The 17,672-nt window shown below is 46.6% G+C and overlaps 2 protein-coding genes across 2 annotated transcripts; both read left to right on the forward strand.

Annotated features, from left to right (window-relative positions):
- The first annotated feature begins 1,216 nt into the window (after positions 1-1,216).
- On the forward strand, positions 1,217-1,882 carry LOC142070499 (interferon beta-like). Its single transcript, XM_075124160.1, has one exon. The coding sequence runs from the start codon at positions 1,271-1,273 to the stop codon at positions 1,880-1,882; it is 612 nt and encodes a 203-aa protein (XP_074980261.1). The 5' UTR covers positions 1,217-1,270.
- An 8,335-nt stretch (positions 1,883-10,217) lies between these two features.
- On the forward strand, positions 10,218-10,793 carry LOC142070501 (interferon beta-like). Its single transcript, XM_075124162.1, has one exon. It carries the CDS (start codon positions 10,218-10,220, stop codon positions 10,791-10,793), a length of 576 nt encoding a protein of 191 aa, XP_074980263.1.
- The last annotated feature ends 6,879 nt before the right edge of the window (positions 10,794-17,672 follow it).

Genomic DNA, 17,672 nt, shown 5'->3' on the forward strand with positions numbered 1-17,672 from the left:
AGAACTCCCAGTGGAGTAAATGCAAGATTGGGGTGCAGCACCTCTGGTATGATTGGGTCCCTTATATGGTATTCTTATGTACAATAAACTGCCTTCTTTACAGTGACGCTTCCAAATCGTTTAGGCAAAACTCTAGATTATGATTTTAAAAAGTGCTTGAGGTGATGGGAGAGGGAGATGTAAAAGAAGTGACACGGACAGAAATATGGTCATGTTTTCTTCTTTTCCTTCTTTAAAATTAATATGAAAATATTCCTTTTCAATTTTTGGGTTGAAAACCATTCCCCTTCACTGATGGAAACTCCAACATGACAGCCTAGTGCTATGGTATGAAAAACAGAAAGTGAAACTTGCTACAGGATGCAAACTTCACTCATCAGCCCACTTGAATTTCAATGCCCAAGCTCAGTGAAATGCACACTGAAAAAAAGAATAAAGCTTGAATGGTGAAAAGGGAAACACGTTTGAAAGTAGCATTCATTTATGTCAGTCACTCTAGCATATTACCAACCATACAGTCTTTGCAAAAAGAAAAGGAGGTCTTGTGGCACCTTAGAGACTAACAAATTGAGCTGTAGCTCACGAAAGCTTGCGCTCAAATAAATTTGTTAGTCTCTAAGGTGCCACAAGTCCTCCTTTTCTTTTTGCGAATACAGACTAACACGGCTGCTACTCTGGAACAGTATTTTCAGTTATCAGTTTCTTAAGTAAACCTCCCAGTTTCTCAGTGCCCTCTGTCCATCCTCTGGTATTCCCTACACACAGGGATTTTCCTCTCTCATCAGACGGATAGTCTTGCTGATGTAACTTACTGATCTAACAGATGTTTAGATCTGCCTAGCACTACTAACTACAGATACTTGGGAGTAGACAGGCAGGTCCCTACTCTAACCTGTAACTGGATGAAACAGTTAATCATCACTCTTCTGACCCTTTAAATTTTCTTTATCTAAGAGGGTGGGGCGGGGGGCCCTCAGGAAAGAATTATAGGGATTCTTTCTTCTAAAAAAAGGTAATGACTGTGATTTTGTTCTTCCAATGACTTGTTCGCTTCCACTAAATAGAAAGGAGGAAAATGAAAGTAAAAACTTCAAGCAGGCAAAAGCTTGAAAAGTAGAAAGTGATGAAAGAACAATCTCTTCCTACAGAATCCTTAAATTCCTACTTAAATTCAGAGACATGGGTCGAAAACACAAAAGTTTACAGGAGACCTTGAACAGGCACCAGTTGCTCAAGTTCTACACAAACACAGGGAATCTAAGACATCATCATGATCAGCAGGAGTTTGCTGCAATTTTGCCTCGTGCTGCTCTTCTCCAGTGAAATCTCATGTCTGGACTGTAACAGGCTGCATGTTCTACAAATCAGAATGAACAGCGAGAGTTTTGAGCGTCTGGAGAAAATGGGTGGCAACTTTCCCTTCCAATGTCTAAATGAAGGGATAGCTTTCAAGCCCACAGATATCCTCAAGCTCCGACTGTCCCACCAAGAGAATGCCAAGGTAGCCATCCAGCAGATCCTCCAAGAGCTCTTCCATATCTTTAACAACAATCTCACCCAAGCTGCCTGGAATGGGACTTCCATAAAGGAATTCCAAAATGGACTTCACCAGCAGATTGAGAAGCTGGAGACGTGTTTGAGTGCTGAGATGGAAAAGGAGGTAACCTACCCAGGAAATGAGAACCTCCTGCTCACCAGCCTCAAACTGAAGAGATACTTCCAGACAATAGACGATTTCCTGAAAGAAAAGCAATACAGCCGGTGTGCCTGGGAGATCACCCGTGTGGAAATATCCAGATGTTTCCTCATGCTCAACAAACTCACCAAGAGACTTGAAAATGAAGGTACCATCTTTTCTTTTTTCCTAGAAAAACTCAAATAATATTATTTGAATAAAACAGCTGGTGAAAGATGGGTGATAGGGTTATAACTCCTAATACGTCGGGCCCAATCTTTCTCCCATAGTAATTTTATGCATACAGCTATTTCAAACGCATGCTCAAATCTTTTCAGAGTAGCATATAATTTAGTGCTTCTCTACCACACACAATATTCTATATGAAAAATATACCAATATATCATAACTGCTAACTAAAGACAAAATATTGTTACGTAATAACTAACTATCCCAAATAGAAAAGAACAGTGAGAAGACCCCTTTCAACAACTGTCTCGTTAGACAACGTTCCAGTTAGGACACCAGAAAATGGGGGGTCTGTGTTCACACTCTTCTATCCCATCAGCTCATTTTGCACATAGGGACAGCAGAGGCTTCTTATTCTCCTTTTCTTTCTTTTGTTTACCGCTAACTTCAACAGCTTTAGTAACAACAAATTGTGATAAGATGAGATAAGATTCTTAATTTGCTTTTCTTTCTTTTGTTTACCCCTAACTTCAACAGCTTTAGTAACAACAAATTGTGATAAGATTCTCGAATCAGCAGCTTTCGAGACTCCTATCAGTCCATCTTGAATTAAGCAAACTGCCAAACTTCAACTGCACTATTTATGTCCTCCTTGCCATTACCAGACTGATTTATTCACATGAGAAAATGTTAAACAGAAGATTTTGCTGAAAATAGCCCAGAGAAACCCAGAAAGAGACTGCCAAAGTGGCCATCCAGGTGATCCTCCACCAGATTTCCTACATCCAGGGATGAAAGTAACTTAAAGGACTTACCAGTATGCCACAGTCCTGAGCAGGGGGTAGGGCCTCAACCAGAAGAGGTGTGGCCTCAACCGGAAGAGGCCCAGCCTTTAAATCCCAGGTCTTTAAATCCTGGGCTACCATCTGCAGAGGCGGCTGAGTGTGCCGGAGCTCGGGGTGATTTAAAGGGCCTGGGGCTCCATCCGCCGCTACCGCAGTGGAGCCCCGGGCCCTTTAAATCGATGACAGAGCCCCAGGGGCTCTCGGCTGCCTCCGCTACCCCGGGGCTTGGGGCTCTAGTGGAGATTTAAAGGGCCTGGGGTCCCTGCATCGGCTGGAGCCCCAGGCTCTTTAAATTAGGCACTCTGAAATTTTAAACTAGTCCAAATATATATTCTTTTCCTGCACTGTGAAAAGATTTTCAGATCATTTTACTGGATTTGTAAAAGTGTCTTTATGTTGATCCATTTATATTTATTCACAATATTAATGTATTGCTTTTATTCATTTTTTCAGAGGTTTTATAATATTTATAAATAAATATTTATTTCTACAAAATAGCAACCTACAGCAGTAGTGATTTGTACTAATTATATTTTTTTAAAAAAACAGAGACCCAATAAAAATCTTCTCTTGTTTTCCCTTAAGACTCCAGTTCAGCAAAGGACTTGTAAACATTTGCCTAACTTTAAGTACACGAGCTTTCCTTTGACATAAGTAGTTAAACTTGACAACATGCTCAAGTACATTGTGAACATAAACCCTGATTCAGCAGTGACTCCATAAGAAAAATAGCTAGGGTGACTAGTTTTACCACTCCAACAGACCACACACCACAACCTCAACTCTGCAGCTGTTGTGTTTCTGCCCGTTAACAGATCATTTTCACCCACAACATCTGTAGTTGCAAGTATTTGGAGCAGTAGCTCATTGCGATGAAATGAAAGGGATGATGGAGACACAGGCATTCTAAGGGGAAGACTTCAGGCTGTCTTGGTACAAAGTTGCTTGTCCCCTTCCTCCCCAATGAGATGTGTGTGTCAGGTTTCCATGTACGCAGACTCCGTATCTCCCCCACCACCACCATCAGGGAGGCTTACGTGGGTCTAATTTTCCCCCTCCACCAGTCAGGTTTGGGTACACTTGGCTCACAATCACTATCAAGCTTGTACATACCCAACGCCTCCTGTCATTCAGGCTTGTAAGTGTAACCCTTCTGCCAGGCCAAGTTGATAGCAGCAAGGGCCGGGTTCAGTACACAGGGGTTCCCTCTCACTAAAGCAAATGCAAAACTGGCTCGAGCCCCCACCCAGTGACCTGGGAAAATCTTACACACCCCCTGAGCGCCTCAAGGAGGCAATACTTCCCCTCTCGCAAGCACAGAGTCTTGGTGTAGTAGAGAATCTTTAATAACATGAGGCAAACAACATCAGCATTAAATTGGGGAAACACCACGACTAGTGTTCATTAACCAAACCATGAACACCGACCCACCCCAGAAAAATTGGGCCACATCCTTTCCCTCAGGCTCTTGAGTCCCAGAACCCAAACGTCTCTTGAGTCCAGCAATCCACAAATCACCCAAAGTCCAAAAAAAGTCCAGCCCCGGAGTTCAAAAGTTCACCTGCAGAGTGTTACTCCCCAATCTGGCTAAAATGTGCCTGGGTGTGGGGGAAAGAGGTAAGGGGCACCTTACGTGTCCTGAAGCTGACTGCCCCACAGGGCTCTGCTCCGCTCCACCACGACCGGCTCCGCTCTGCACAGCTCGCCGTCTCACGACCGGCTCCGCTCAGCTCGCCGTCTCACAAACACCCCGCTGTCTCACGACCGGCTCCGCTCAGCTCGCCGTCTCACAAACACCCCGCTGTCTCACGACCGGCTCCGCTCAGCTCGCCGTCTCACGAACACACCGCTGTCTCACGACCGGCTCCGCTCAGCTCGCCGTCTCACGAACACACCGCTGTCTCACGACCGGCTCCGCTCAGCTCGCCGTCTCACGAACAAACCGCTGTCTCACGCCCGGCTCCGCTCAGCTCGCCGTCTCACGACCGGCTCCGCTCAGCTCGCCGTCTCACAAACACCCCGCTGTCTCACGACCGGCTCCGCTCAGCTCACCGTCTCACGAACACACCGCTGTCTCACGACCAGCTCCGCTCAGCTTGCCGTCTCACGAACATGCCGCTGTCTCACGCCCGGCTCCGCTCAGCTCGCCGTCTCACGAACACCCCGCTGTCTCACGCCCGGCTCCGCCCAGCTCGCCGTCTCACGAACACCCCGCTGTCTCACGCCCGGCTCCGCTCAGCTCGCCGTCTCACGAACACACCGCTGTCTCACGCCCGGCTCCGCTCAGCTCGCCGTCTCACGAACACGCCGCTGTCTCACGCCCGGCTCCGCTCAGCTCGCCGTCTCACGCCCGGCTCCGCTCAGCTCGCCGTCTCACGAACACCCCGCTGTCTCACGACCGGCTCCGCTCAGCTCGCCGTCTCACGAACACGCCGCCGTCTCACGCCCGGCTCCGCTCAGCTCGCCGTCTCACGAACACGCCGCCGTCTCACGCCCGGCTCCGCTCAGCTCGCCGTCTCACGAACACGCCGCCGTCTCACGCCCGGCTCCGCTCAGCTCGCCGTCTCACAAACACCCCGCTGTCTCACGACCGGCTCCGCTCAGCTCGCCGTCTCACAAACACCCCGCTGTCTCACGACCGGCTCCGCTCAGCTCGCCGTCTCACGAACATGCCGCTGTCTCACGCCCGGCTCCGCTCAGCTCGCCGTCTCACGAACAAACCGCTGTCTCACGACCGGCTCCGCTCAGCTCGCCGTCTCACGAACAAACCGCTGTCTCACGCCCGGCTCCGCTCAGCTCGCCGTCTCACGAACAAACCGCTGTCTCACGACCGGCTCCGCCCAGCTCGCCGTCTCACAAACACGCCGCTGTCTCACGCCCGGCTCCGCCCAGCTCGCCGTCTCACGAACACACCGCTGTCTCACGCCCGGCTCCGCTCAGCTCGCCGTCTCACGACCGGCTCCGCTCAGCTCGCCGTCTCACGAACACCCCGCTGTCTCACGACCGGCTCCGCTCAGCTCACCGTCTCACGAACACACCGCTGTCTCACGACCAGCTCCGCTCAGCTCGCCGTCTCACGAACAAACCGCTGTCTCACGACCGGCTCCGCCCAGCTCGCCGTCTCACAAACACGCCGCTGTCTCACAAACAGCTCTGCTCACCCCGCCGTCTCACAAATAGCTCCGCTGCACACTAGATCTTCCGGCTCCCCACTACTTGACACAGCTCTCAGTGATTTCAGCTCATAGTAGTGGTAGCCTTAGTGCTGGTGCACCATAAGGCTGAAGTGAATTCAGCACAGTACCTGTAACAAAACTCTTAATAGACCCAAAATTAGCTCTGACATTCCACAGTGGAGAGAGACAGAGGTGCAATTGGTGCTTCAGGCCCTCACAAAGGGGGCCTACACCACCAGGCACTAATACCTGTCTCAAGTCTCTCTCAATTCACAGAGTTTTGGAACCCATGTCCCTTGCCTAGTGAGTGCTACTCAGTTGATGGTGAGTCCTCCATCATAACAAAAAGGCCAAGTACAGTTCCAAGCACAGTTCCCATAATCAGGGTACTAACAATTTATTCTTCCCGCCCCAATAACAGAGACACTGGGGATCCCACAGCAGCCAAAGTGACCATTTGGGCAGTTATGGCCTATTGCTAGACGGGGTGGGTGTGCCTATGCAAATGAGATCAGCCCCTGAAGTTCTTTTCCACAACTTGCCACACCTCACCACCAGATGTCATGGTGGAGCCCACCCTGTCTCTGCTTACATAAGCATCTGCTCCTGCTTCCCTTTGCTCTCCCCCGGGTGTTCCCAAAACAAGCGTGTGTGCTTAGGGACTGCATGTTGCACCAACAACCACCAGCTGAAGGAGCACAGTGCATCAAAATTTCAGTTGAGCTGTGAATGACTAAAAATTACCCTAAACCCAAAAGTTAAAAATTACCTGAAAGCAAAAAACAAAAACAAAAACCATCCATTGGACCAAATCTTGTAAGGATCTCGTTGCCAAGTTTGGGTATGTAGATAGTATTTTTGAAGAGCTATTAGTCAGTCCCATCATTGTCTAGCATTAATTTAAGTCACACTCTAAATCTGGAGATTTCTTATTTAAAAGTTTTTAAAGAAGTCAAACAACCATTACATTAAATGTTCAAATAGTAAAAAAACAAAGTGTGTGTGAATTTTTTCACTAATTGGGGAAAAACTGCCTTTGGGAAAAAAACCGGGAAGGTATGTCCCATTTTAAATCCCTTTTGTAACACAGTCCAAACCATGGTGTCTCTAGTCGGAGACTAAATTCTTCACAGTCAACAGATGGCAGCATTGTAGAAGCTTTTGCCCTCTGTTCTCTTTAGCTCAGGGGTTCTCAAACATTTCATTATGTGGGCCTCATCTTACAAAAATTGATCCTTTCCCCTCCCATTCAGGATCAGGTAACATTTGTGTGGCAGGTACACCAAATGCTTACAAAGAAAGGTAGTACTAGAAACGCATTTATATAAGTTTCGCGGTCTTTAAAGGAACGTGGGATCTGCCAGTCCTCTGAAGACCATCACCCAGTACTCCACGTACTGCCACTGATTCAGGAAACTCAGTTTGGGACCTGCTGGTTTAGAGGCATGTACAAGGAGTTAACTCTGAAAACAAATGCCTCTCCTTTCTTATGGTGCAGTTTCTTCCAAGAGCTGTAGCCATCAGCTGTCCAAGTTCTTTCCTGCCCAAATCTTTCTCCTTTCATTCATTCGTTCATGTAGTTGGAGCCAAAGGTTATATTGACAAAACACAATCATGTGAGAATAATGAGAGCAAAATTACACTGCATGAAAAAGTCAAGGATTACAAAATCACCACCCCCAGAATGTATCCCCCGCCCCTCTGATGGAACATGGCTGTCATATAGCACCTGGGAGCCATACAAACTCTTCAGATTCTAACTGCTTTGTTGCTCATGGAGTGCAGTGGGGATCCTCCTGACATTCATCCCATCATATTGTTTATAAGCTGTGCTATGTGGAAAAAATCCATTCATCTACTGAAGAAGCCATTTGATGCCATGTATCATCTAAGATTTCAGGCCTTCCTGTGGGAAAGCCAACCACAGGGGGATAAAAAGGGAGGAACATGCTAATAATACATCCCCACTTCAGCTCACTTTTATCCTTCCGCTGGCAGGCAGGAGGGGATACTCGCAGGTTTCTCCCCAGCCTTCATCATAGAAGCAGATGAGCCTGTGGCTTCTACACAGAACTCTAGGTCTTTTCACACAGAGCTACTGAGTTTCTGCATCAGTTGTTGGGACCACTCAGAGCCCCGTTCCGGTCCCTGTCAGCGAGGTTCCATTACAGCCATGAAACCAGGGCTTCCTTCAGACTGCAGTTGCCTCAGACACTCTCTGTAGGTGACATGGAGAGATGCACCCACCAGACCTGTAGTAGCACTGCCCCAGCTCAATGCGCGTCTGCTCGTTCCAGGCCCCACACGTGGATCATAACTGTATGGAGAACACCCCAAGAGGGAACTGGGAGCAAAAGCTTCTGACTCCACGGCACCTCATCTCACCCCACACACCCTTCCATGTGGCACAGGGAAGAGGCATAAGCAGAGGGCTCTACCCCTGCATGGATCCTCTGCAGCAGGCTCTGAGGCCCTTGTAACCAAGTTTTCTCAAATAATAGACTGGTTCTTTGCCTACTTGCTGCAGGGAAGATGGAAGTAGGGGTGCTGGGGTTGAGCAGCATCAAGTAATATTAGCAAGTGAATGCATGGTCTCCATTATATACAGTGTTTACAGTTTTGTTCACTGGCTTTCAGCAGCCATACAACAACAACTATTCAAGTACCCCTAAATTATTGTCACCATATAGATTTATTGAAAAAGATGATTTGGCTCCCCTGCCCCGCATTACCCTGTGATTACTTTGTTACCTTATCCTCTCCTGGTATTCATACTACAGTACTTATTTCCCTCTCTCCTCAACATCTTCTCTGGACTTCACCCTCGTGTGGGATAAACATCCCCAACACCCATGGAAAGTAACGCGAGAATGGGGAGCGTAGTGCATGGCAATCTGGGGGCTCTGGTAAGTCTGCTTTCTCTGCACTATTCAGAAACTTTCATGTCGCTGATATAAGACTCTGATAGTTCTTATCAAAGTGCAGGAAGCCTTGGGAGACTCTAACCAAATTAATATGCACAGAAATGTTTTCATGGTTTATTCAGGTGATTCTTCCTTTCTAATTTCAGTGAAAATAGTTTTCTTTTTGGATGAAAACACATTTTCCTGCCATGATGGCAAAATCCAGCACAACAGTCTGTGCTAGGGGAAGAGAACCAGAAAATGAAATGTGACCACAGGAAACAAAGAGGCTAAATCAAAGCTGAAGAATTTCCCTGCCCACGCCAAGGGGAAAACAAAAAAGTTAAGAGAAGGAACTAGCCAAAATGGTGAACACTGATTTTGATTTTCAAAAAATTCTTTGAATGACTACAACCCAGGGACATGCCTGTTAAAAATACAAATCAGGACTTCTCTTCATAACCTCCTTCTGGCCCCACTGTAACTCACAATCATCCATGTGGGTACCTCTCTAGTATGTGTAACTAATTGCTCATCCTGTTTTACGAATTACCTTCCATTTTTCACCACTGTCAACTACTCAGAGTGACCAATAGGACAACATGTTCACACCATCTAACTGCATCAATTGCTCAGCTTCAGTATATACATTGACATCTGGAAGTAAACAAAAAATGAAAAAAGGTTCCATTCTCTCAGAGCTCACTCTCCTGTGTTTTCCTAGAAGGAAGATACCGATATTTGCTGGTGTCTACATATTAAGTGTGCTTTTCAGGTTGCATGACTGAAGTTGAAATTTACCATTATTTTTGGGAGGCCTAACATAGGTGCTGCCATACCCCCTGGCTTGAAGTGGTTTCCTTCATATTCACAGTTTACAGTTTGGTTCAATGGCTCTCAACAGCCCCACCATACAAACTGTTCCAGCTCCCCTGAGGCCAACGCTTTCCTCCCACTTCCTCCAGGCCTCAAAACTTTAAATATACCTAAACTAGTTTTGTCTGTCAAATAAAGGAAGTGATGAATGAGAAAAGTGTAGGGTTTGATGAATTGGCGGTCTTCTCATTACCACTTCTGAAGTGTGGATGATCTTATTATATTAGATCTTTAAACTAATGCATCATGAAAAGCCTGTATGTATGTGGATCCAGCATAAGTGAAAGGGGTTTGGTCACTTTCACAACAATACAAAAAGGAGGAAGCGTGGTAAAAGAATCTAGAAAGCAGTGAATTATACAGAAAGAAAAAGACTGAAGCCTCCAGGAGGGAAAAACCTTTCAAAAAAACCAAGAAAATGATGAAACAAAAATTCTGCAGCCAATTATTTAAAGTCAGAGACATGAAGGAAAAACACAGCAGTCTACATAGGACCCTCAACAAACTCCAGGCTCAAGGTTCCACACAAAGAAAAGAAGTGGAAGACATCGGCATGACCACCAGTTGTTTGCTGCACATTTGCCTCATACTGCTCTTCTCCACTGAAATCTCATCTCAGGTCTGTACCATGCTTCACTTCCAGCAGAACAAAGTGAACAAAGAGAGCTTGGAGCTTCTGGAGAAAGTGAGCGGAAATCTCCCCTCACAATGCATAAATGAAAGGGCAGCTTACAAACCCACCCAGGATGTCCTCCAACTCCCAGTGTCCCCGAAGGAGAATGCCAAGGTGGCAATTCAAGAGATCCTCCAAGAGATCTTCAACATCTTTAGCAAAAACCTTACCCAAAGTGCTTGGGATGGGGCTTCCATAGTCAGGTTCCAAAATGGCCTTTACCAGCAAATTCAGCGGCTGGAGGCATGTTTGAGAGCACAGACAGAGAAGGGCTTAACCAACCCAGAAAGTCAGGACCTCCAGATCACCAGTCGGAGAGTGAAAAAATACTTTCAGGGGATAGATGCTTTCCTGAAAGAAAAGCAATACAGCCTGTGTGCCTGGGAGATCATTCGCGTGGAAATACCCAGATGTTTTGTACTGATTGACAAACTCACTCGAAGGCTGAGTAACTAAGGTACAGTACAAAACTTTTCCCTGGAGTAAATGAATTCACATTAAGGTAATTTATACAGCTGAACAGAGATAACGGATATTTTATAACTCTGCTTATATAGGGCCTGATCCTTCTTCTGTAGGATCAGTGGCCAAATCGCAACTGATTTCCATGGCAGCAGCTTTAGGCTCTTCCTGTCCTGTGCTGGAATTGGATTTTCAGTGACATGGATTTATTTTTTGGTGTTTCTACTATTGTTTATTTTTGCACATCTTCATACTCTCTCACATATCAGTACTGTTGTGCAGTAGGGAATTGGCAGACCATGCAACAAAGTACACATATGTGGAATCCTTCGGCACCTCACCAGCACTTTGTGGTATGGGAGGGAAGGAAGTATCATTATCTGATGACCAAAGTACTCTGACTTCGACATACGTAGTGTGTTTCTACAATTATCAGCATGGCTATTAATTAATTTGTCCTCATGAGAACTATTTCTAGTATTCCAAGGTTTGAGAAGCTTCCTAGAGACATTTTAAAAAAATATGAAGATACTAAAAGACTTGTGAGCTTACGTGTGGAAAAGATATTGTCATTTAATTTCTTGAGATCAATTCAGTGAAAATTTTACTTTTTCCCTTTGTGTTGCAACTATTTCCGATTTCATTTCAGCTCCGGATACTGCAACTACTGAGGTGAAGACAGACGGATGCAGTGGAATCCCTCCTCTCTGCACATTCTTCCCACAGTGACATCTAACACTCCATAGTCCTTGACGTATTACGCCGTACATTCACTCTCATGAAATTCCAACTGCACAAATTTCATTTTATGTGATAATATTCTGTTCATTTACTCAGTGTTTAAAATGCAAAATGAAGGATATTGATGCAAAAAAGTTGCAAGACAATTAAGAATTATAAAAGAAAGGGTTGGACCTTAAACACTGTTGACATTGTGTGTTTGCGCTATATTTCTATGGTTCATCTCTTATCTGTTCCAATCTCACCTCTGAACTGTAACATGCAGTATAACCACAGTATAACAGCATAACACATGTGAACTGGAACAGCTTCCAAACAAGCTCCCTGAGGCGGGAGTTCCATTCAGAGATTCCAACATAGACTCATCAGCCAGCTGGACATCTGGAGACAGGTTTGGTTGCAATGATGGAAAGCGGGACTCTTTTACAAGGAAGGAAGGATCTTCAGCTCACCAGGATGATGGTGAAGAGATACCAGTTATTTCCTCTAGCAGACAAGCAGTTCAGCATCAGCGCTGGCAAGAGAATCCAAGTGGAATTACGCAGTTTTCAACTACAGGACAAAGTCACAAAGAAGTTTAGAAATTAAAAATACCAACCTGTTTAGAAGGACTAACTGAAATCAATGAACATTTTAGACATGATTTACAATGAGATGCAGTGGAATTTTAAAAGCTGTTGCGACTATTTATTCTATTTGTGCATTGTGGAAATAGTTTCAGATCATTTTATGATATTTGTAACAGGATATTTATATCAGTCGATTATTTATTGCTCTTATTTATATTTTATCGTAGATTAATTGGAATAAATTATTATCTTATACAAAATGGCAACAGAGTGGTAGTGATTTGGTTAAAAAAAAATCCAACCAAACACTCTTTTATTGTTCAGCCTTAAAACCCCAAGTCCAGAAAGTACTTATGCATGTGACTTCTAGTATGTGACCCATCCTACTGGTGTTCATGCTTCCAGCTGGGAACATACTGAGATACAAGGATGAATCAGTGTGCAAGTTCACTGTACTTCCATAGGAAAAAAGGAGGTATAGAGTGATAATTAATCTTTCCATGATAACAAACCATGCACCACACCTGATCTCTGCCTCTTTTTCCTCTGCTACTTTTTCCTTGGTTATTTTCCCCGAGCAGATAACTTCTTGTTGTGGATGTTTGGTGGAGTAGATGTGCTGGAAGAGGCCAAACTACTGCTGGGAGCAGGTGCGGGGCAGGGGCGGGGAGGAGGCGGGGGAGAAGAGGGCACCAATCAAGACAGTATATACCTTCAAACACACACCAGTTAAGTTACCATTTAATTAGCTTGCCTATAACTCCATCAATCACGTTTGTGTGCCTTCACATACCACCTCCCCACAATACATTTACAAGCACCACCCCCGCCCATTAAGTGTGGGCTTCCATGAATGCTCATCATTTGTCTGTCCCACACACACATTCGGTTCCATCATTTTTGTGTGAGCACAGCACAGACAAAATTCATTCTTGAGTGCACACCACAAATAAACGTCCATGTGAGTAATGAGAGTGGGAATAGGGCATTAGAATGAGGATTATCAAAGTTTCTCTGTCACCTCTAAAATGCAGCCCCCAGTTTGGGGGTGTCAAGGTTCCTTCCCAACTCTGAACTCTATGGTACAGATGTGGGAACCTGCATGAAAGACCCCCTAAGCTTATTCTTACCAGTTTAGGTTAAAAACTTCCCCCCCAAAAAATATCCCACCAAGCCCTACACCCGCTTTCCTGGGGAAGGCTTGATAAAAATCCTCACCAATTTATATAGGTGAACATAGACCCAAACCCTTGGATCTTAAGAACAAAGAAAAAGCAATCAGGGTCTTAAAAGAAGAATTTTAATGAAAGAAACAGTAAAAGAATCACCTCTGTAAAATCAGGATGGTAAATACCTTACAGGGTCATCAGATTCAAAACACAGAGAATCCCTCTAGGCAAAACCTTAAGTTTCAAAAATATACATTCCATTCAGCACAGCTTATTTACCAGCCATTTAAACAAAAGGAAATTGAATGCATTTCTAGCTAGATTGCTTCCTAACTTTTTACAGGAGTTCTGAAGAGCATTCCTGATCTGTTCCCGGCAAAAGCATCACACAGACAGACAGACAGACCCTTTGCTCCCCCCCACTCCAGCTTTGAAAGTAACTTATCTCCTCTTTGGTCATTTTGGTCAGGTGCCAGCAAGGTTATCCTAGCTTCTTAACCCTTTACAGGTGAAAGGGTTTTGCCTCTGGCCAGGAGGGATTTTATAGTTCTGTATACAGAAAGGTGGTTACCCTTCCCTTTATACTTATGACAGGGGGAATACATCAGTCAGTTACTATCCAGGAACAATACTGAATTCTTCTGAAAAAGTCTAACTGCCCCAAACCTATTCTGTGCCAGAGAGAAACCATTCCCATTCATGCCAGCAGACCTTGAATTAAAAAACGGGCCATGCTGAGTGGAGAATTCAGTTGAGCTCTTTGACAATATCACCTGTATTATAAGGAGCAGCCAATCCCAGCTCGCATTTCTTAAAAGAGAGGAAAACTGTGTAAATATCCCCCACTGAAGTTCTCCCACATCCTTCCAATGGTGGGCAGGAAGGAGGAGGAGCAGGTTGGACCCCAGCCTTCCTTCTGGAAGTGGCTGTAATTCCATCTCCACACTCAGCAGAGTCTATGGTTTCTGCACTGATCAAAAAGGTCTCTCCAGACACAGATCTGCAGCATCTGTCTCAGCTCTGGTCCCATTAGATTCCCTGCCCCAGTCCTTTTAGTGCCAAAGAGTATTTTCAGAACTATGATCCACCTACACAAAACTTGGCGGAGAGGTGGACCCTCACTAGATCTGATGCCACCAGCAGGTTTATCACTATAAGAGCTGAGAAAGGAAAAGGAAAAAAAAATAGAAATCAGCTGTTGCCACCGGCTAAGTAAAAACCACGTGCAAAAACCTCGTAAGACACCAAAAATACAACCCTGTTCTTAAAAAGGGTAAATATTAAAAAAAAAAAGAGAGAGAGAGAGAGAAAGCTAATCGCATCTTTCTAGACATTTCCTGATCTACGTAGATATCTGGGGGTTTCAAATTAGTAGTTTCTAGGTATGATACTGATGATATTTCATACCTGGCACCAGGCTGCTGACAGCAGAGCTGCTGCCTTCTTGTACTCTCCAGCTGGGAGTACAGACAGACAGATAAAGGGAGAGTTTTTCCTCCATTTTAAGAAGTTCCAGCATGGTGAGCACTCACTTCCTTTCACTTATGCTTTGCAAAGAGACTTTTTACCCCTTTACAGGTAAAGCAAGTAGAGAACATCTGCTACGATGGATTTTACATCTAACTGGCTGTCCATAAAAGGGAGCTTCCTCCCACCTTCATTTAGCACAACAGCTTCACAAAACTTGCAGCCACCGGCCCCCCTCTGGCCTTGGGGCCACCGGTTAAGCCATAGACTCCTCCGCCTCCTGTAATCTCACCTCTTGGAGATTCCAGCATGCCTGTCTCTCGCTCATCCCCCTTTGTTTTCCTGCACTCCAGTCAGTTACTGCAGGATTCTCTGTCCATGCGGTGCACTTTGATTCCAGTTGTCGCGGAGTCACTGTGTGATGCTCTGGAACTACTCCATACGAAGCCAGTCAGGACTCTGCGGGAGCATGCCTCCTCTCTTTGACCATAGTGCTTCCAGGGCAAGAAGCTTATACAGCTTTGACCTTCTTGGGTCTGACCTTTGAGCATTCAGCATCCCCTTTTCACACTGTGCGCTTCCTACAGTGAGTCCGCACAGGCGGGGTCCTGGGGAAGCGAAAGGGCCCTGTGCCCCAACTCCCTAGTCAGAGGTGACTCTTAGCCAGCGTTAACAGAAGGTTTAGTCGTCAACAGGAACACAGAGTAGAACGGAGCTTGCTATTACAGACATCGGTGACTTTCAGCCAAGTCCATCTTGGAAATCCTGAGCCAGACATTGTAGAGCTGTGCAAAAGGAGAGGGCTGCACGCTGGAATTGGAAAATTCACCAAGGCACAGCTGATTGCCCAGTTGGAAGAGAATGATCACGCTAAGTAGCCGGTTCCTGAGCCAGCTGGGGCCGCGAGAGAGGCTGGGAGCAGCCAGGCAGCCTCTGGGGTCATCCCAGCCACCGACCCAACCGGGGATGCGGGAGGGGCTGAAAGCAGCCAGGCAGCCCCAGGATCCACTTACCTGACCAGAAGGAGATCTTCCCGACCGAGTTCCCAGTTGGTGGAGCTGAGACGGTTGGAGTTGGAAATGGGACTGAAACTGCCTCCGTTTAAGGAAGGGGATGATACAGATGCCTTCCTCACTGCCTTTGAGAAGCCCTGCAGTGTGCACCAGGTTGGCTTGCAGACGGGGTTCAGCATCTGGCCCCCTTACTGGGTCCCAAAGCCATAGAGATGTTCAGCCAGATAGATGAGGTGGAAGCAGGGGACAATGAACTGTTCAAACAAGCCCTGCTGCGCACATTTGAGCTGACCCCGAGGCATACAGGAAAAGGTTCCGGAGTGTGCAGAAGACCCAGGGGATGACCTATCTGAAACTGGTCACGCTGATGGGGAAATACACCCACCAATCGGTAAATGGGGCCAGGGTCCAGACCAAGGAGGATGTGATTGAACTAATGGGGCTGGAGCGACGATATGAACTCTGTCCCCCTGATCTGAGGATGTGGTTCATGGACAAGAGGTTGAAGGACCTGCGCCATGCAGGATAGCTGCCTGATGAGTTTGTAGACAGCAGGTTGGGATATGGAATGAAATCCCAGGGGGACAGGCCCACCAAGAGGATCAGCTGGACCTGAGGTGTAATTACTGTGGGCAGCGGGGCCCACAGATGGGCCCGGTGCCAACAGCTCAGGGACAGGATGAGCAAACTGAGCCCTCAAAGGGTTAACTGGGTGGGAGCCCAGCCGGAGGAGGGTCCCCCAGAAGTACCGCCGCAGGCTACTGTACCTGGCCCATGATGTCCCTCTCTCGGGACACCAGGGAATCCAGTGCAGCAAGCAGAGGCTGCTACAGTACTTTTACTGGCCCAGGATCTTTGATACCATCCACAAGTACTGCAGGTCCTGCGACCCCTGCCAGAGGGTGGGGAAGGCCCGGGACAAAAGGAAAGCAGCTTTGTGGCCCCTGCCCATCATAGAGGAGCCTCTCCAGAATGTGACCCTGGACATAGTGGGACCCCTCAGCAAAGCAACTCGGACAGGGAAAAAATACATCCTGATGGTGGTAGATTTCACTACTCCCTGTCCAGAGGCGGTGGCCTTGTCCTCTATCCAGGCAGACACTGTGGCAGATGCACTGCTGACTGTTTTCGGCAGAGTGGGGTTCCCCAAGGAGGTCCTTACAGACTAGGGCTCCAATTTCATGTCAACTCTGCTCCGGTGCTTGTGGGAGAGGCGTGGGATCTGACACACCTGGTCCTCAGCGTATCACCCTCGGTCCAACGGGCTGGTGAAGAGGTTCAATGAGACCCTAAAGATGATTCTGAAAACTGTTATGAACCAGCACCCACAGGACTGAGACAAGCATTTACCCCACCTGCTGTTCGCATACCGGCAAGTGCCCCAGGAATCAACTGGATTCTCTCCTTTCCAGTTCCTTTGTGGGTGGAGAGTGAGGGGACCCCTGGACTTGATGAAGGACGAATGGGAGGGAAAGGCCTCCCCAGATGGAAAAAATCAGCGGTGGAGTACGTACTGACTTTCCCAGAAAAGCTTGCTGAGCTCACGGACTTGACCAGGGAGAATTTAGCCAACGGAAGCAAAAAGATGGTACAACCGCTCAGCGTGTGCCTGCTCCTATGCTACCGGGGACCAGGTGACGGTTCCCATTCCCTTGACAATGGACAAACTACAGGATGCCTGGGATGGGCCCTTGAAGGTCATCAGGCAGCTGAATGAGGTAAACTATGTAGTGAAACCCTTGCGGCCAGAGTCGGGCGCCGGCACAACAAGAGTCCATGAAAAGGTTACATTTCTTCTGGGACAATTAGATCCTCAAAAGCTGAACACATCTTTAATGAAACGTATTCAACACAAGAATGGCCATACTGGGTCAGACCAAAGGTCCATCTAGCCCAGTACCCTGTCTTCCAACA

This window comes from Caretta caretta, unplaced genomic scaffold, assembly GCF_965140235.1.
Source record: "Caretta caretta isolate rCarCar2 unplaced genomic scaffold, rCarCar1.hap1 Scaffold_31, whole genome shotgun sequence".
In the NCBI taxonomy this organism is placed as follows: domain Eukaryota; kingdom Metazoa; phylum Chordata; order Testudines; family Cheloniidae; genus Caretta; species Caretta caretta.